Raw genomic sequence first — 21,753 nt, 5'->3', positions numbered from 1 at the left:
ACGTTGTCATTATGGGGTATTGTTTGTAGAATTGAGTAAAATAAGAAATTTAATCCATTTTGGAATAAGGCTGTAACATAACAAAATGTGGATACTTTCCAGATGCACTGTATATTTAGTTGATACAATATCAATTCCACAAACCGAGCCTTGTGTCATGAAAGGGTAGTTTAATGGGTATTATCGCGAATGTCAAAAATAAAACTAACTTTGGCGCACTTCCTATGTCCTGACAGACTTTCAGTCGGGACGCCTTGTGTCCGAATCTTAGCTGTTCAAATTTTATGTCCACTCCCAATCTATGCTCATGATGCCTAAAAATTCCCATTCGCTTTTATCCAAAGCTACAAAACTCAACAGAATTTTTATATTTATTGTTATTTTTATTTTTTTAACATTTTATCAATGGGATATGAATACACGGGTACTACAAAATCATACAATGTTTATACAAATTTTAATAATATATAATAGACCAACTTCCAGTCAGCAGATGGCCAAGTGATGTGGCTTGCGATCCCTCACGCGCCGTCCATTAGAGACAACACCACCATGATGTGCCCAGCAGCAATTGATTTTTTTGGGAGGCTCTGTAGCACTTGCCTTTTCACCTAGTCACCATCTTTGTACACATATAGATAGTGTTGTCACGGTACCAAAATTTCAGTGGTCTGTACCAATACCAGTGAAATTTCACGGTACTCGATACCATTTTCAGTACCAAAGTAAAAACAAAAACAGGTTACTGAACAACAATCTTTTAATAACAAAGTCTACAAAACGTTAGCAGCAGAACTAAGCAACACTTTAAATATATAATTTTTTAATTATAACAAAACTGAACAATGTATGCTTAAAGTATTTTTGAACACTTATATAAGATTTGCTTCAACTTTTGCAACTTTTAATTTAACTTTTTACCAAGTACTAAAAAACAAAACCTAAATAAACAAGCATACAGTAGAATGAATAAACAATTTCCAAAATAATGTGCAAAGTGCTCTCTTATTAATAAAGATGCATTTTGCCATTTTTCTTCATGATAAAAAAATTCATATGGACACATATTGATATTATGATTAAATAAGTTCTAATCTAGCTGCATTAAGCATCCACGCTCGAGATGAGTATCCCGAGGCAGAGTCTCTCTCAGCCGGGTGCAGATTCAATCTCTGCCCCTTAGATTGGGACATTCACGCAACTTATAGAAGAGGGACCGACCACACAGAGAAATGCCAGTTTCTGAGTTTATAGTTATTAACATGATCTGCTTCTGTATTATTTTAACTTTAATAAAGCAATAACGCATTAAAATTGACTGCATTTAAGATGTCATGCAGGGATGTTTCCTTTAAAGAGGTCCGCCTCCGCTTATTCCACAACGGTACATGCTTCTGAATGTACTTTTAATTTTTTTATAATTCCCTAATACTTTGGGATCTACATCAAATAAACGGTGAAAGTTTAGAGTGCATCTGGACTGATCTGTGAAATTCTTCCTCCATGCGTGAACTACTGCTCTCACACGTCATCGTTACAGTTTATTGTGATTTCATGTTACGTTAAATTAGATCAAACGACTATTCAACAACGAACATTTTTCTTGTCAATTTTGTATTTTCGACGATGTCGATAATGTCGACTAAACATTTCAGCCCTAATGCAAATGATAATATGCTTTTAAACTAACCTGCTTTAGTTGCTTGAATTAATCCGGGTGTCTTGTCTTTCATGTGCTTTATTAAGTTTGATGTGTTTCCTCCTCTCGTCAGAAAATTGCGACAGCAGCGTTTACAAATAGGTTTTTGCTGATCTATGATGTTTCCCTAACCTATGAATTTCCAAACCTGGCTTTTTCCACTTTTCTTTTCGGCAAGATTCAGTTGAGATGCCGCAGCAGCTTTGCTTGTCATCTTTTTTCTTGTTGTGAGCGTTCGTAAGTTCCCGACTCTGCATGGGTACCGGGTAGACCTCAGTACCCTGGTACCTCCAGAAATTCGGGTATCGTAAAAAAATTTTGTTTGAGTACCGACTTGGTACCGGAGTACCGGTATTTTTCACAACACTACATATAGATCTCATCAAGCTGGACAACTTTCACCCTCTTAGTCATAGGCTATGCCCAACAGGACGTCTGCCATGTTGCATGTTTTGAAAAACGTATACTCTGGAATTTTAAACTCCTCCTAGGGGATTTATGTGACAGGCACCAAATGTGGGCAACATCATGCCAAGACATTGGAGATGCTAAATTGTGAACAGAATTTGGATATTTCAAACGGTGTTGCCATGGCGAGGCGATAAATCTTCAGTGTGCATTGTGTGATTTAGATCAAAATTGGGATTGGGGTCTGATCACATAGATATGACTATTGTGGGGCGTGATCATAGCACCACCAACTGGCAGCAGGAAGTGTGGAACATTTTACAGACTTTGGATGGCACTCTTTTTTTTTTTTTTTTTATCTGAACTGCTTCCTTTTTTTCTTTTTTTTTTTTTTAATGGTTTCAAGACAGTACAGATGTAAAATTATGAAGATTATCTACTGTTGCCATGGCAATATATTAAACACTGTTATTCCTTTTTATTTATATTAATTTATATAATGTTTGAGGTATTATTTTTTTTTGTTATCTTTTGCTCACATGTCGCACGTTTTAAAATGCACATAACATTTTAAAATGTTTTCACTTTTTAATGTTCTAATTTCAAAATGGACTGCAGAAGATGAAAGTTGTGTTAAGCTTTAATTTGATTCCAAGTTTCTGAACATTGAATGCTTTGCTTGATATTAAAAATGTCATCAAACTAAAAAAAGGGCATGTAATAATAATTTTAACCTACAGTCACCAAATTTGGTACAAATGTAGTTCTCATCAACCTGGACAAATTTCAGAATCATAATTATTAGCTCCACCCAGCAGGAAGTTGACCATATTCGATTCTTTGAATATTGCAGTCTATGAACTTTTAAATACTTTAGGGGATTCATGAGACTGACACCACATTTACACAACATTATGCTAAGACATTGAAGATGCTAAATTGCAAACAGATTTTGAAATAACAAACTTTGTTGCCATAGCGAGCCATTTAATTAATGGCAAAAAATGTGCAATGTGTAATTTAGAAACTGAGATGTATCTTGGTGGATAATCAGGCAGATTGACGATTTGCAAATAATTTTTTGCCATCAGTGCCCAATCTAGGCCAGTTTTCCAGTCACATCTGTTGTCATTTTTTACTTTCATTAGCATTTCTGTGAGGATCTGATTGTGTGTCTCTCTAAAAGACCAGTGCTCCAAAGGCTATACGCTGCTGTGGTCTTTACCTCAATGTTGAACTTTTCAGCCATTTCCCTAATTTCATTATTATTAAACTCTCCACCATTGTCACTGAACAGCCTTTTGGGTGGACCATGTATGCTAATCCAGCAATGTATGAAGGTCTTCATAATTTCACTTGCCTTTTTTGTGGTCACAATGCTTCCCGCACTAAAACTTGTGAAGTGGTCAATGACATGGAGATATCATACTCCTGCGCCCAGGTCATGCAGGTCCACAGCCGTTTAATTGTAACTTGAGGCCCTAGGGAGTCCTGTATTTAACACATGTTTCACAGGTGTCTATGTCCTTTAAGATAACGGTGCATTCCTCATCATGATTACCTGAACAGGGCAGCAGCTTTTTTTAGTCTGTCTAAGGAGGCATGTCCAAACTGTTTATGCAATTTCAATAGGACTTTCCTTTTTTCTTTTGTAGTCATGTTCTCTGTCACTGCTAGAACTTCATCTTCACTACACTTTTCAGTGTCACATGACAGATTCTTCTGCATTAGGTTCACACAGTAATGTCCTGACGATGTAAGTTCAAGGCTTATAGGGTGCTTGAACGTTATCGCTTTGTCATTTTGAAGATCCAGAATGGCCCCTGCCTTTTTAGTGAAGCTTTACTCAAAAGCAATGGGATATCTGCTGGAACTGCTTCAGTCTCTGTGACATTTAGTGTTTCCAATTATGGCTGGAATTTTCACATTCTTTGTAGAGTGTACAACTCTTCCATCGCCAAATCTGAAAGCTCTTGTGCTATCTGTGTGCATCATTTTCTTAAGCTCTGCTGGTTTCAATCCACTGACATAATCAGGGCCTAAATTTCGTTTTTTAAACTGGGGGGGGATTCCCCCCTTACATGGGTCACATGGGGGGGATCTAAAGATTATTGGGGGGGGGGTAACTTTTGATGCATTGCTAATTTCATCATCTTCATTTATTGATATACAGATTTGTATGCATGAATTGCATGAGATTATGAAATTTTGAATTTGCCAGTTCATTTTCTGCAAGGAAGTATGCCGTTTTAAGTAACCCCTTCAACTCCTCTTCTCCCTGCAGCTGTGCAGTTTGGATAGCATTAGCCATAGCATTTTTGGATGTTTCTGCTTTCTTTTTAAAGCTGCTGTATGGCCAGTTCCATTCGCATGTCTAATTAATGTAGATGTTTTGTAGCATTGGAAGGCAGGATGGCTGTCTTCATGTTAGCTATAGTTGTAGAGTATTTCTCGTCATGCTCTGTTCAATCGTGGATTTCAAGGACACAATGAGTGACAGGGTGGCGCTCTTCATTAGACAGGACGGTGGTGACTTTTTTTTTTTTAGGGGTTTAAGAAGGTTTACTATTTCTTCGGCATCACTGATGTCGGTGCTATCCAGAGTATCGTGTTGACTGGCATTTTTGCGCACCTCTGTGCTCAAGAGGGCTGATGTTATAGCCGCTTGTTGCTCAAGCTGGTGTTCCAGCATTTCCATTGAGCTGTTCCATCGTGTAAAAACATCCATGATAAGATTGTGATGCAATCTCAAGCATCTTTTTAGCAGCAGCTGTTGCTGTGGCACTGCGGTGAAAGAAAGCCACAACTTTTCTCACGTGACAAAGCAAGCGACTGACACGGAGCATGCAATCCTGCTTGCGAAGCAAGATTAAATGTGTGCAAAACCCTTAATATGAGGAGACAACCCAGCTTCTCTCACTGCCACCTTCATAATAATTTCATTATTTACATGTAATGTTTACTGTGAAATGAGAAAATGAATTTTGTTGAAGTGTGTGTAAAGAGCTCAAGGGGCTGCATCTGTAACTTTTGGCAGGCTTCTGAGGTTGGAGAGGCGCATGTGTCGCGGTTCGGTCTTCAGGAACCGTTACACAGGATCGTGGATGTTTGTATCAAGATTTCGGTTGCGGTTTGTGTAGCGTTACAGCCCTAATGTCAATAATGTGCAAGGGTTTATTTAAAACGTGCATGCAGGTTCTTCCTCATTCCTCGTGTGGCTGTATTCTAGTGCAAGAGTCAATAATGCGCTTTGATTAATGGCATTAAGATTATAGTAATACATTGATGCATGATTAATCATTTATGGTTATTAAAGCCAGATTGGAAGTGGCCCCCACAGTGAGTCTGGTTTCTCCCAAGGTTATTTTTCTCCATTAATCTACATCTTATGGAGTTTTGTGTTCCTTGCCACAGTCGCCTACAGCTTGCTCACTGGGGTTATTAATATAATTATAATTTAATTATTTTTAAACACAATTAAGAATCGTATTTTATCTAATTATACAATGATGATTCATCGACTTTATAGACATTACAGTTTTATCGTCTGTTAATGCTGATCTTCTGTAAAGCTGCTATGAAACGATGTGTGTTGTGAAAGGCGCTATACAAATAAAATTGACTTGACTTATGCCGACATCACCCGGGGAAAGAGCCGCAGGTGAGCCTAAACTGCACACACTCCCTTCCATTTTTAAGCAGGCACTCAGTGCTAATTCAGACAGACATGAAACTATAACTAAAGTGCATGTGGGATTTCCACATACTATTAAATACTAAAGCAGTATTATCACAACATCCCCTCTCATATGCATTTTAAAAGCAAGGTTATTCCTTTTATAGTGATGTACAGCTTCCGAATGTTGTATATATGTTGAGATTCATTTGAAGTGCTCTGTTGATGCATGTAGTGTATTAGTGCAGGTATTAAGATAAAATGTTGATTTAGTACCCTGTCAAAAATTAACCATGGCTTTACTATAGTAATGTAGTAACCATGACTGCTGTCACCATGGTTTCGATACAATTAACCATGGCTTTATAACCGTAATACTGTAGTTTCTATATAGTAAGCATGATTTTACTATATATTGTAACCATGACAGTATGTTTATATTGTGGTTACTATGATTTTACTACAAATGCCATGGTTAAACTATGGTTAGTGTTGTAAAACAGTGATTGTTATTTAAGGACAAACATGTTGTGTTTGTCAAATAGATTATTCTTTGGATTTGGCTATTTTTTTATTTTATTTATTTTTTTTCTGAACAAAGCAACTACTGTACCCTTAAACCATGATACAAACTGAACCATGAGAAATTTGAACAGTTACACCTAGGGCTGGGCGATAAAATGATATCAATATTTATAGTGATTAAAAAAAAACTCCACGATATCGACGATAAGCTTTTTGATATCTAGACATGCGTGTTGCTAAAAACACTAGCAGTTTGGCTTTCTTGTCATGTTTCCACTGGCACGTGCTAAGTGAATGCGAGCGAGAGCTTTCAATTCCTTCCTATGGAAGCCGAGCGTCAAGCTTGTGAGTTGGATTGTAAAATTGACAGCAGCTCAGGGCAAGTGGTTCCTAGCGTTGGGAGTGGCTTTGTGCAGATTTCTTCTGCTTCAGTGGAAACGCAGCCTCAGACTGTATGAAGTTCCTATTGCTCCGGCTGAATGTCCGTTGAACGGTTTGGACTATACGCAAACTGCAGTGGGTCTAGTGACTGGGGCAGCTGGGTCTTAATGTGCCTCATGACGAGCCTCTCGAAGCACTTCATGATGATTGGTGTGAGTGCGACGGGACGGTAGTCATTTAGGCAGGACCCTGAAGACTTCTTTGGCATGGGGATGATGGTGGTGGCCTTGAAGCACATGGGAACGACGGCTCTGCTCAGAGAGATGTTGAAGATGTCGGTAAGAACATCTGCTAGCTGGTCTGCACATCCTCTGAGCACCCTGCCAGGAATGTTGTCTGGTATGTTGAATTGAATGTTGAATGTTGAGTTTTCCGTGGTAAGACAGAGCACCTGGTCGTTGGGAGGAGGGGTGGTCTTCCTCGCCACCACGTCATTCTGCACGTCAAACCGAGCTAAGAAGTCGTTCAGTGCACCTGGAAGGGAGGCATCTTTGTCACAGGCAACTGATGTTGTCCTGTAGTTGGTGATGGCCTGGATGCCCTGCCACATGCGCCGCGTGTCACCGTTGACCTGGAAGTGACTGTGGATTCTCTGGGCTTGTGCGCGCTTTGCCTCTCTGATGGCTTTGGACAGTTTGGCCCTAGCTGTTCTTAGGGCTGCCTTATCGCCTGCTCTGAAGGCGGAGTCTCGGGTCCTCAGCAGCGTGCGCACCTCCGCAGTCATCCACGGCTTCTGGTTTGAGCGTGTGGTGATGGTCTTGGAGAAAGTGACATCAATGCACTTGCTGATGTAGCTGGTCACTGATGCTGTGTATTCCTCCAAGTTGGTAGAATCGCTATATGTTGCAGCCTCCCTGAACATGTGCCAGTCAGTACACTCAAAACAGTCCTGAAGAGCAGAGATGGCTCCTGCTGGCCAGGTTTTCACCTGCTTCTGAAGCGGTTTTGTGCGTCTGACGAGCGGTCTGTATGCTGGAATTAACATAACAGAGATGTGGTCTGAGTAGCCAAGGTGGGGGCGGGGCTCCGCCCGGTACGCGCCTGGGATGTGTGTGTAATCAAGATCAAGCGTGTTCGCCCCTCTCATTGCAAAGTCCACATACTGATGGAATTTAGGGAGCACTGTCTTGAGATTCGCATGGTTGAAATCTCCGGCAACCATAAACAGTCCATCGGGGTGAGCGTTCTGTAGTTCGCTCCTAGCCCCATACAGTTCAGAGCGCTTCCTTGGTGTTAGCGCTGGGAGGAATGTAAACTCCGGTTATGCAAACAGTGGTGAATTCCCGTGGTAAATAAAAAGGTCTGCATCTAACAGTCACAAAGCTCCAACAGCGATGAACAGTAACTAGAGACTAGCATAGAGTTCTTGCACCATTCCGTGTTGATGTAAACACACAAGCCACACCGTGAGTCTTACCGCAGAGAGCTGTATTTCTGTCGGCACGAAACGAGGCGAGCCCATCTAGCTGAATGGCGGCGTCCAGAACACTGTCGCTGAGCCACGTATCCGTGAAAACAAAGACTCAGCAGTCTCATATTTTACTAGTGGGACTGTTTACTGTCTTGCCAGCCAGGATTCAGAGTATTGACATTTGAAATGACTCCTAATAAGCAGGTTTTAGTTACATTTAAATGTTGTTTCGGCTAAAGCAGGTATTTAAATTGTATGATATAAATATGATATGTAATATGATATAAAATTATATGAATGTTTAGAATATATTTTATCTAGTGTTTATGCTGCCTCATCATCAATGCTTGTGCTTGCAAATATCTGTTCAGGTGTAAATGAGTAAAATACACTTTAAATATGCCCATATTAGAAAATCACCATCTTATAATGAATTCTGAAGGATCATGTGACACTGAAGACTGCAGTAATGATGCTGAAAATTCAGCTTTGATCACAAATTGCATTTTACAATATATTCAAATATAAAACTGTTCTTTTAAATTGTAAAATGAGTTCACACAATGTTTTTACTGTATTTTGGATCAAATAAATGCAGTCTTGATGAGTAGAAGAGACTTCTTAAACTTGTATACGGAAGTGTAGGTATACAATTAAAGTCTTTATTTAAAGACGTTTTAGTCAGATTACTATTAACTTAAAACTTGATTTTGATCATTAAGTCCTCACATTAATTCTCTTTCTGTCAGATTCCTCATTGATGGGTGCAGGGGAGGGGTCTTTTGTCTCAGGTGTGAATCACCTCAATTTTCATGAGAGTTCACACCTCACATATTTCTAACACATTTCTAACACTAAAACTGTCTTACAAAAGTTAAATTAGTATATTTTTTTGTATGAATGAGTGATCAGGGTGGTTTTCACATCATTTTGTAGCAAAAAGTCTAGGCTCAAATGTCTTGTGGACAAATGTTTAGTATGTGTTATATGGGCTTATTTGAATGACTTAAATATTTAGTTTTTTCAAAAACCCCGCATAAACGTTAATTTCTCAAATACAAACTTGTACATGTTGCTCACATATTATTGTAGCCCAGTTTGTGCTGAATACAGTGTTATCAGACTTTAGCCATTAATGTGTTTTTAAGCAACTGAAAAAAGCACAAATGTCAAGGCATGAAGGGCCCTAAAACGCCCTCAGATCACAGAGGGTTAACGCTTTTAATTCCGGGAACACGGAGGAGCATAAACAAGCCAGTTATGCCCTCCGGAAACCTTTTTAGAGCAGCCAAACGCCAGTACTGTCACAAAATTGAAGGACAGTTCCACACCACCGACCCTAGACGTATGTGGCAGGGAATTAACATCACGGACTACAAAGGGAATAAAAACACTGCTGCCTCTCTCCTGGATGAGCTTTTTATTTTATGCTCATTTCGAGGACAATAACACCGCCCTCGCGGAGAGAGCACAGACGCTACAGAGGATGGTTCACACTCTGTCTCTGTTACGGATGTAACTCGATCCTTCCGACGGGTGAACAGCCGTAAAGCTACAGGTCCAGACGGCATTCCGGGCCACGTCATCGGAGCGTGCACGAACTACTGGCTGGTGTTTTTACGGACATTTTCAACCTGTCCCTCTCCCTGTCTGTAGTCCCCACATGCTTCAAAACATCCACTATTGTGCCTGTACAAAAGCAATAAAAAAATCACTTGTTTAAATGACGCATCCTGTTGCTCTGACCCCATTCAAATGCTTTGAGAGTCTAATCAGAGACTGGACCTATAGCAGTTCGCCTACCGCAACAATCGCTCCACTGATGATGCCATTGCATCTACAATACACACTGCTCTCTCCCACCTGGAAAAAAGGAACACACATGTGAGAATGTTGTATGTAGACTACAGCTCAGCATTCAACACCATAGTGCCCTCCAAGCTTGATGTGAAGCTCTGGGCTTAAACGGCTGACCCTCAACACTAGAGCCCCACAGGGCTGTGTTCTCAGCCCACTTCTGTATTCACTGTACACACATGACTGTGTGGCGACACATAGCTCCAATGCCATCATTAAGCTTGCTGACGATACGACGGTGGTAGGTATGAAACAGCCTACAGAGAGAAGGTGCACACTCTGACACGCTGGTCTGAGGAGCACAACCTCACCCTCAATGTCAGTAAAACCAAGGAGCTTGTAGTAGACTTCAGGAAGAAAGACAGAGAACACCGCCCCATCACCATTAATGGAGCACCGGTGGAGAGAGTCAGCAGCTTCAAGTTCTTCGGTGTCCACATCACTGAGGAACTCGCATGGTCCCGTCCACACTGAGGCCGTTGTGACGGCTCACCAGCGCCTCTTCTTCCTGAGATGGCTGAGGAATGAACCACCACATCCTCACACGGTTCAACACCAGTACTGTAGAGAGCATCCTGACTGGCTCATCGGAGAGGCGCTTCCCACCCTCCAGGACATACAGGTCCTTCTCAAAAAATTAGCATATTGTGATAAAGGTCATTATTTTCCATAATGTAATGATAAAAATTAAACTTTCATATATTTTAGATTCATTGCACACCAACTGAAATATTTCAGGTCTTTTATTGTTTTAATACTGATGATTTTGGCATATAGCTCATGAAAACCCAAAATTCCTATCTCAAAAAATTAGCATATTTCATCCGACCAATAAAAGTGTTTTTAATACAAAAAAAGTCAACCTTCAAATAATTATGTTCAGTTATGCACTCAATACTTGGTCGGGAATCCTTTTGCAGAAATGACTGCTTCAATGCGGCGTGGCATGGAGGCAATCAGCCTGTGGCACTGCTGAGGTGTTATGGAGGCCCAGGATGCTTCGATAGCGACATTAAGCTCATCCAGAGTGTTGGGTCTTGCATCTCTCAACTTACTCTTCACAGTATCCCACAGATTCTCTATGGGGTTCAGGTCAGGAGAGTTGGCAGGCCAATTGAGCACAGTAATACCATGGTCAGTAAACCATTTACCAGTGGTTTTGGCACTGTGAGCAGGTGCCAGGTCGTGCTGAAAAATGAAATCTTCATCTCCATAAAGCTTTTCAGCAGATGGAAGCATGAAGTGCTCCAAAATCTCCTGATAGCTAGCTGCATTGACCCTGCCCTTGATAACACCAGCAGCTGACATGGCACCCCAGACCATCACTGACTGTGGGTACTTGACACTGGACTTCAGGCATTTTGGCATTTCCTTCTCCCCAGTCTTCCTCCAGACTCTGGCACCTTGATTTCCGAATGACATGCAAAATTTGCTTTCATCCGAAAAAAGTACTTTGGACCACTGAGCAACAGTCCAGTGCTGCTTCTCTGTAGCCCAGGTCAGGCGCTTCTGCCGCTGTTTCTGGTTCAAAAGTGGCTTGACCTGGGGAATGCGGCACCTGTAGCCCATTTCCTGCACACGCCTGTGCACGGTGGCTCTGGATGTTTCTACTCCAGACTCAGTCCACTGCTTCCGCAGGTCCCCCAAGGTCTGGAATCGGTCCTTCTCCACAATCTTCCTCAGGGTCCGGTCACCTTCTCGTTGTGCAGCCTTTTTTGCCACACTTTTTCCTTCCCACAGACTTCCCACTGAGGTGCCTTGATACAGCACTCTGGGAACAGCCTATTTGTTCAGAAATTTCTTTCTGTGTCTTACCCTCTTGCTTGAGGGTGTCAATGATGGCCTTCTGGACAGCAGTCAGGTCGGCAGTCTTACCCATGATTGTGGTTTTGAGTAATGAAACAGGCTGGGAGTTTTTAAAAGCCTCAGGAATCTTTTGCAGGTGTTTAGAGTTAATTAGTTGATTCAGATGATTAGGTTAATAGCTCGTTTAGAGACCCTTTTCATGATATGCTAATTTTTTGAGATAGGAATTTTGGGTTTTCATGAGCTGTATGCCAAAATCATCAGTATTAAAACAATGAAAGACCTGAAATATTTCAGTTGGTGTGCAATGAATCTAAAATATATGAAAGTTTAATTTTTATCATTACGTTATGGAAAATAATGACCTTTATCACAATATGCTATTTTTTTGAGAAGGACCTGTATATAACAGGCGGCGTGTGAAAAAAAAAAAAAAAAAAGCTCGGAGGATCATCAGAGACTCCAGCCACCCGAGTTATGGGCTGCTCTCACTGCTACCATCAGGCAGGCGGTATCGCAACATCAGGTATCGCAACATCAGGACCCGCACCAGCCGACTACATGACAGCTTCTTCCCCCAAGTAATCAGACTTTTGAACACTTCATGATCTCTCACGATCAGTATACATCAGCACTGCACTTTATTAAGCTTATATCTCACACTGGACTGTCATAATTATATTCTCCACAATACAACTACTGTATATATGTATTGTTTTATATACTTCTTAAAAAAAAATTATTGTATGTGTATTCTATATTGTGTATTGTTTACTGTACATTGTATATTATTATTGTGTTGTGTAAATATGTTTATTGTAATTGGTATGTCTTGTCACTGTCATGACTGCTATGTTGCTCGGAACTGCACACAAGACTTTCACCTACTGTTGCACTTGTGTACATGGTAGTGTGACAAAGTGATTTGATAGAAGATCCCTCAGACACCACTGCATTGGTGGTGTCTGGGGCCCCAATGCAGTTTTGTAAAGAGGATTTAGTTTTCTCTTTTTTTGGAAACTCAAATATGCAAATGTGATTTATCGAATGATATGAAAAAGAATATCGTGATAATATTTTTTGCCATATCACTCTGCCCTAGTTACACCCCTATATGAGATGGCTGTTTTTTTGCTCGATAAGGCAGCATTTTAAGATTTTGGACATGTCCCATATCCACAACAACCTTGTGAAGGCAGCAAAAAAAATATTGCTGCATTCCCTGTTGTGTACAGTCATAGTATGTACTGCTTTTAATGAAGAATGCACTTCTCTGCAGGTATAACGGTGTTCTTTGGTATGCCTCAGAGTAATATGAATAGTTTCCGGATGTACTATATATGGGAATGTGGGCTTTTTTCCATGTCCCTAATACATGGCTTAGTCTAATAACTACAACTCTGTGAAAATAATTCATTCTGATTTTGTTAATCAAGCATCATTTAAAGAGAGAGTAACCCAAAATTTAAAGTTCTCTCATTATTTACTCACACTCATGCTATCCCAGATGTATATGACTTTATTCTGCAGAACACAAATGAAGATTTATTTGAATATTTCAGCTCTATAGGTCCATACAGTACAAGTGAATGGTGTTCAGACATTTGTAGCTTCACAAAGGAAACCTAAGTTTTCCATGTCTTCAGAAGCAATATGATAGGTGTGTGTGAGAAACATACAAATTTAAGTCAATTTTCGCTATAAATCTCCACTTTCATTTTTACATCTGAAGGTCACGTGGTGCCGGAAAAGCTTCAACGGACTCGCTTTCAAGAGATCTGAAAGTGCTAGTTAAAGTGGAAATTTAGAGGAAAAGTTACTTGAATATTGTTTTGTTTCTTACCCATATCTATTATATTGCTTGTAAAGATATGGACTTAAACACTGGAATCTTATGGATTACTTCTACGTTTCCTTTGTCATTTTTGGAGCTACAAAAGGTCTGATAACCATTGTATAGACCTACAGAGCTGAGATATTTTTCAAAAACTCTGCTGAGGAAAGCCAAAGACATCTGGGATGGCATAAGGGTGAGTAAATGATAAGAGAATTGTCATATGGAAGAGCAAGTTTCTTGTTACATATAGCACTCACAGTTGAAGAGCTGTACAAGTCGTGGTTCTCCGCCAATTTTTGTTATTTGTATTTTTTTTTCTTCAGCATTTTGGATGTGACGTCTCTTCAGCTCCTGTGGCATTATGCGGTAGTAAAGTGTCCAGTAAATCCACACTTTTTTGGCTTACTATAGTATGGAAATATGGATATTCAGATGCAGCATAAAGGGCCAGATTTGGATTATGCAGTGTACTTTGTCAACTTAAGCAGTTGCTGGCATTCATATTTGAATGCCAGCAAGTGTTCTTCAGTGTTGCATATGTACATTTTTACTTTGTTTGTGCTGATGCAATCAAATATCAACATATTGCAATTCTTTCTCACAATTTTGCTTGAATATAGAGATGTATAGATATTTTAATTTATGGATTCATATAATATCCAATAGTTAAATTTATGAAGCGGGTTATCAAAAAAGTGCAACGAGGCACCAAACTGGACAAAAGGCAAACCATTCGAGAGAGACTGGAAAGGTTTCTATTTTCTGTTAGTAGCTCTTCAGTTGTAATTCGGTACTTGCTGTTCGGGCTGTTAAAATCTGGTTTCTCTGTTTCTTCAGCCGACCTTCCTGGTGGAGCTTTCCAAAGTGTTGGCGAATCCTGGGAACACGCAAGTGGCACGTGTGGCTGCCGGTCTGCAGGTGAAGAACTCTCTGACATCAAAGGATCCGGATGTGAAGACACAGTACCAGCAGAGATGGCTAGCCATCGACGGCAGTGCACGCAACGAGATCAAGAACTTCGTAAGAACACAGTTTCTGTCTCGTACAGATATGAGAATGTGGAGTTCAGGTTCAGTACTATAGGGATATGAATGTAAACTGCACTGTTTCATCCAATCTGTCTATGTGGAGCAGGTGCTGCAGACTCTGGGCACAGAGACGTATCGGCCGAGCTCGGCATCACAGTGTGTGGCTGGTATCGCATGCGCTGAGATCCCTGTGAATCAGTGGCCAGAGCTCATCCTTCAGCTGGTGGCCAATGTTACAGTTCCCAGCAGCACAGAGCACATGAAGGAGTCCACGCTCGAGGCCATCGGATACATCTGCCAGGACATTGTGAGTCCTGAGTCACCTCACTCTCACGGTTACTTACTGGAAGTGTTTATATGGTTTGATCTCTTCTGTTAGACAGGAATGTGCTGTGGTGGTGATATTTCTGAAGCTTATTGTTTTATCATTATTTTCAAATGGTTTGTCAGGATCCAGAGCATCTTCAGGACAATGCCAACCAGATATTGACAGCCATCATTCAAGGCATGAGGAAGGAGGAGCCCAGCAACAACGTCAAACTCGCAGCTACTAACGCGTTGCTCAACTCACTGGAGTTCACCAAAGCCAACTTTGACAAGGAGGTACTGACACATCCTCAATTATTAATTTTCTCATCTTTAGCTGCACTAAAAGTTGTGTATTGAAATGTTCAGTTATTTTGTACAATTATTTAAAAATACAAATACATAATTTCTTGACCCTCTTGGTTTTTGGTGTTAATTGGAGTTGAAGTTTAGTCAATAGAAAATATTTATTTTTCATTAACTTCATACTGGTTGACATGTTTGAGCTGAAGATTACCAGTTCTCAACACGATTATCTGTGAATTGTCAGTAAATGTAACTTATCTCTTGCTTTCACTTTCTCTAGACGGAAAGACACTTCATCATGCAGGTTGTCTGTGAAGCCACACAGTGTCCTGACACCAGGGTGAGTTCCTCTGTGTTTGAAAGCTTTATAGTCATTACAGAATAGAGATTTTCATGAACGATCGATGATCTATTTATTAGTCGGTTATTCAGCACAAATCCTTTTGAGTAATCATGACTGGAGTTAGAGAAAAGCCTGTCTATATAGTCTTCTGCCATAAGAGGGCACACTGCCTCTTGTGCACTTAATGCGTCATACTTTCAGCAACTCAGAATTAGAAAAACACAGCTTGTGAAGTGAGCTCAATCATGGATCGTTTCTCTATAGATGAACATTACTTTTTGAGTAAACTACGATTGTGTGTTAAAGAATAACATGACTACAAGCATTGTTGATCTGCCGCATGTAGGTACATTAACCTGAAATCTCACTGTCACCAATGTAGAGGGATGCCATTTATTGAATTCAGTGTTATTTTTTCATTTGATAAAAAAAAAAAAAGCCAGTCTGAAATATTCCATGATCTACAACGTGCGAGTCTCTGCGGTGTCATGCACAACTAGCCACGTGATAAAATGCGCAGATTGACTGTCTCCGAAGCGGAGGCAACAGAGTTGTCCTCCACCACCCGGATTGAGGTGAGTAAACCGTGCCACCACAAGGACCTACCAAGTAGTGGGAATTGGGCATTCCAAATTGGGGAGAAATGGGGATTAAAACAAAACACTGAACTGAAAATATAGAGGAAAATGCCAATACATTTTCCTCGAATTATTTTCAGCAGCGTGCTGTTGTGCGCGCTCGTTCACAAGCCCCCAATGCTGGACCCGTATTAACGTATGTTGGTCAAAGAATAGATTAAAATGGATTTCAACTAAATTTCAGCCTGGGCCACATCAGGGTTTATTTGGGCCCTCAAAGGGCCCTTTGAAAATGTGGTACAAGCACCTGCTTTGGTAGCACCCATGCAAATAATATAACTTGTTATGTGCATTTGAATTGCACATTTGACAGTACAGCATTGATTTTGAGAACCTCAATGCAACCTACAATAAGATTGTTACAAGAGTACAGATTTTACAAGGATGGAAAACTGATGGCGTGGTCCATAATTATGAAAATTCACCATAGTTCTTCCATAGTTTTAACAATGATGTTTGTAATAGTTCATGGGTAACCATAGGTAAAACCTTGCATGGCTCCTCACTGCCATGGTTAGTATTGGTGGTCGACTGATGTATCGCAGAGGCCGATATCTCAGTCATTATTCTGACTTTTTGAATTATTGGCATCGGCCGATACATTTTCCCATTTGTCTGTTTTTTTTTTTTTTTTTTTTTTTCCTCTTTAGAATCGCCTGATTGCATGTGAAGCAAATGATATGTAAACAACCCCAGTCATGGTTCGTTTTGTTACATGCATTGTAACTAGATTAATAGTCCGGTGTGCAACACAGTCTCATTTAAACGGTTCGCATATCAAAGCCATTGCAGATGCGTTTGAACTCAATGTTAAAGTGCTCGCCTGTTTCATTCTCCCTCTCTCTCCTCAACAGTTCCCTGTAACTTTATGAAGAAAAAAAAAATTGTCACCATTTCTCCCTATTTGGAATGCCCAATTCCCACTACTTAGTAGGTCCTCGTGGTGGCGCAGTTACTCAGAACAATTCTCAGTTGCCTCTGCTTCTGATACACTCAATCCACACACAACTTGCCATCTGCCCCATTGAGAGCGAGAACCACTAATCGTGACCACAAGGAGGTTACCCCATGTTACTCTAGCCTCCCTAGCAACCAGGCCATTTTGTTTGCTTGGGAGACCTGGCTGGAGTCACTCAGCACACCCTGGATTCTAAGTCATGACTCCTGGGGTGGTATTCAGTATCAGTACTCGCTGAGTTACTCGGGGACCCCCCCCAGTTCCCTGTAACTTAACTTTCTTTTCTAATGATAAAAGGCAAATATCAGTACAATTTCTATTATATACCATTTGAAAATATACAGATATCTCCTTTAAACAGATGTAATTCCCAAACCTCATTAAAATCCAGCGTTTTCTTCCCATCGAGCGCTTGTCTATTATCTTCCTCTGAAGCGCGTGTACTATCAGCCAGAATCAAAACATCGTGGTCACAATCAAAGCAGACCATCTAGGCTGTTTAAACTGTCAGGAGATTGCTGCTGCTCGCTGTATCCGCACGTGAGTGCAACAAAAGTCTTTCTAGCGAGTCAGTCCACTGTTCGCCATGTTTGGAACGCTTTCTGGATTTCCAGTCATGACAGTGCAGCTCCTATCTACTTGAATGGAGAATGACCGAAATCAAGATTACGATCAAAGAACTTTACAAATCAGCAGTAAAATCTGACAACATTGGTTTAATAAATGGTGCTTCTTTACCTCAGATTACGCCAAAAAATTCAATTTTCCCAGCTTTTATTGCTAATGTACATGCGCGTTCTCAAGTTGATTGACAAGCGATGTCTGTATCTAAAAGGTGATTGGCGTTTTTACCTTTAAGGTGGGACTTCCTATCTACATCCTTTTTATTGTTGGATGCGAGAGCTTCTTGGTTGAGCGTTCCAGTTTCTAATTTTATTTTAATAGAAGTAGCCTGTCTCAGCTAAATAGACTATTGTAAATTCAAGGTAAAAACACTTCACGAGTGCTAGAAGTAAATGTCTTATTCACAATGCACTGTATGTATAATTGGTTTGATTCGGTAATTTGAGTAAATGCGATTGCTAACATGGACATGCCACCCATGTTTGCTGGACTACTGTGTGTACTGTTACTTCTTTTTTCCTAATTAATAATTTCTTGTGCAAATAAATTACAACAATTTGATGACTAAACAGAAATCAGAAGAAACTGCTATCTACCATTTTAGAATACAATATAATGTTTTTTATTATTATTTTTTCAAAATTGTGTGTGAAATTACCATACAGTATAGTTGGTGTTACTGCAGTAAATCCATGGTAAAGTTTTGTAAGCGTTGTGATTTGAGAATTGAAAAGCCTTCTAATTTGTTTTCTCGTGTTTTCTTTGTTGGTACCGTTTAGAATGTGGGGGCGGTTTGTTTTAAACTAATTTCTTCACCGAGACATAAGACTTTTGCAACAGACAATTCTGTACTGCATTCAGACGGGTTTCACAATCCCCACTGCAAATTTCAACAGAGATGGTAGGGAGAAGGCCCATTGATTTTCATGAGGAAATATAAATTTCCTCAAATACATATAGTGTAAACACTGCAATACTTGCATTTCTTAAGTGTTATTTAAATAATTAAATGGTAGGCTATATCCACATACTTTGGTTTCTTTTTGTTTATATTTTTTTTATATATATATCCCTTTACAGCAGGGTTCCCCAATTAGTTTTCACCAAGGGCCAAATTCAGTCAACAATACAATGTCAAGGGCCATGGACAAAGTGTTTGCTGCTATTATTATTTTTATTATTATTACTACTGCTACTATTGTTTTTATTATTCAACTTTTTTTAATTATTATATTGTTAGTTCTTTTTCTCAGTATTAGTAGCCCATTTTATTTATTCAAACAAGTATGAACATTTTGTTTGTATATAGATACACAAAACTACTCAAATTTGCCTGCTGGAAAAAAGAAAAAACCTTTTAATGAAGAATCTGGATCTGGATGTCCTCCACGCAAGTCAACCTCTGTCTCTAATTACAGTATCAATTATTAGACCTATTAGCTTTAATATTGTTCTTGAGGATAATATAACAAAGTATTGCAATAATTTCATTAAAGAACAGCCTGTGTTCTTATAAATTATTTTGAATATTACGCTATGCATCAATTATTATTTATTTTATTTATATATATATATATATATATATATATATATATATATATATTAGGACTGTCAATTGATTAGTTTATAATCGAATTAATTACATGGTGTCCCGATTAATTAATCGCATATACAAATATTTGCTGAGAAAGCCCCTCATATAACAATAATTATATGAGGGGCAATTATTCATGGTTATCTTTAAATATACATTTTTATATATATATGTATGTATGTATGTGTGTGTGTGTGTGTGTATATATATAATATTCAGATAATTAAAATGCATTACTTTCTTAATCATTGATAAAACAATATAAAAGTGGCTTTAGAATACAATGTATTGTTTATTACCATATTATTGATCATAAGGCAATCATTGGCATACAGTTCACAGCAATCCATTTCACAAGTGAATTTGTCAATCAGTTGGAGATTTATGATGAGGGCTTGTTTAAGAGCCAATTTAAGTACACCTGCGTCAGACATTTTTTTTTTTTATATATATATTTTTAGAAACAAACCAGGGGTATACATAGTACACAATACTACAGATCTATTTTACAATAATACATAGTGCAATGGTTTTCAATGCTTTGGAGTTGTTGGAGGTTAAGAGTCTTTATATAAAAAAGTGCAAATAGGGGCTTTATAGATATAAATTTACACTTATGTATAAAAAAAATCTTGGCAAGAAAAATAAACGGATTAATCAGAACATATTAACTTTAATTATCAAAACTGTGAAAACCAAATAAAATGTGTTTATAAAGCAAAGAAAAACAGCATTACAGAAGGAGCAAAGTGGATCTATTTCAGGGAGCATGTTTCTTAAATAAAGATTGATTGGATAAAAACGGTGTAACGGTTTAAAGGACACCTCCTTAAACCTTGTTGGTAATTAAATTGTTGTGAGGTAAAGACCATACGACCTGCGTCGCGTCTCGGGTGTGTCATAAAAATAAAATGTTTAGGTCACCTAAAAATGTAGTTTAATACTCAATCTTTAAACACATCTTGAGATCCCTTAGTTCGCATTTGCGCTCCAAGTGTTTTGAACGCAAGAACGTAATGCATGTTTTTGTCGCGTGTCCGCTGAAGTGTTGTTAATGTGGTGTTGCTCACACAGCTGAAATTTCACTTACGGCCCTCTGGAGTAAACAGGTGGTACCACAAGCTTGAATTTCTCAGGAAAGCATTGCGATAAATTTCGTAAAGATTTTACACATAATTTTTTGTAAAGTTAATTGCACGTTATTAACGCACATTGTGTTATATGATCCAGGCATTATGAAAAAAAAATAGTTTGCTTCGGGAGTCCGTTTTGAATATACTTATTGCAAAATACATGTGCAAATATAAATGGGACGTATATTTATGTGCTCCTTTACTCCTCTCGCTCGCATAAAAATTTATTATATACTCAATGCATTAACACCATGGAAAGAACATAATGAAACAGTTATTCCAAATTAGGTAAATAAATGCTTTAACACTGTTCAATATATTAATCTCTAGCACTGACAGCTGGGCAGGAGACTGGTTGGTATAAATGTTTGTAGAACGGCAACAGTGCCGCCTAATGTACAGGGGTGATATTTCTTTTCCTTTTTATTTTTTATGTACTCTGTACAGACCTTTCACCGGAAGTTTGTCTTGCAAAATTGTCAATGATTTTGTGTGAACAGGTCTTTAGTGTGGGCCAAACATTTGTATCTGGATTGCGGGCCGCCTATTGAGGAATCCTGCTCTACAGGGAGGATTTTTTTCTCAGATGTTGGTGTTTTCAAGCTTTCATTAGAATGGTTGTTCAGCTAAAAATCAAACATGCATGCTAAAAATGCTGGACATGCATATCTGTTTTTATTCTTCCATTTGAAAACTGACAAAATGTATTCCTTGTAGGATAGTTTGGAGTGCAAGCGATCCATTCAAAATGTGTTTGTTACGAAATATAAGCAGGAAATGTGTTTTTTTTTTTTTGTTGTTGTTTTTTTTTCTTTTTTCAATCAGATGTTGATGTAATTACTATTGCTAAATATCTGTCAATAGCCTGTTTGGTTTCAGCCAGTATAGAACTTTGTCATGCCTGTTTGGCTACTTGTTTGATTTATGGTTTATCAGTTCATACTGGCAATTATTTTGTATACTAATTTCCCAAATTTGCATTACTAGTACATGTTTTGCACGTGCTCTACATATCAATGTAAATAGTACAATTATGCAAGAAAACAATAAACATTTAAGAAAATATGCAGCAATTATGCTAATTTAAAGACATTTATTGATGGAATTAATTTAGTCTATCCATTAATAAATGTCTTGAAATTGTATTATGCTGCATATAGTTT

At 38.9% G+C, this 21,753-nt stretch overlaps 1 protein-coding gene across 1 annotated transcript in view; it reads left to right on the top strand.

Annotated features, from left to right (window-relative positions):
• kpnb1 (karyopherin (importin) beta 1) overlaps positions 1-21,753 on the top strand; it is a 102,590-nt gene that overhangs the window by 12,717 nt on the left and 68,120 nt on the right. The window contains exons 3-6 of the mRNA XM_052135528.1: positions 14,498-14,680; positions 14,795-14,995; positions 15,139-15,291; positions 15,581-15,640. Coding sequence (XP_051991488.1) covers positions 14,498-14,680; positions 14,795-14,995; positions 15,139-15,291; positions 15,581-15,640 — 597 coding nt within the window. The remainder of the gene's footprint in view (positions 1-14,497; positions 14,681-14,794; positions 14,996-15,138; positions 15,292-15,580; positions 15,641-21,753) is intronic.

Source organism: Xyrauchen texanus, chromosome 10 (genome assembly GCF_025860055.1).
Source record: "Xyrauchen texanus isolate HMW12.3.18 chromosome 10, RBS_HiC_50CHRs, whole genome shotgun sequence".
Lineage (NCBI taxonomy): Eukaryota > Metazoa > Chordata > Actinopteri > Cypriniformes > Catostomidae > Xyrauchen > Xyrauchen texanus.
This window is presented reverse-complemented; position numbering and strand designations above follow the sequence as displayed.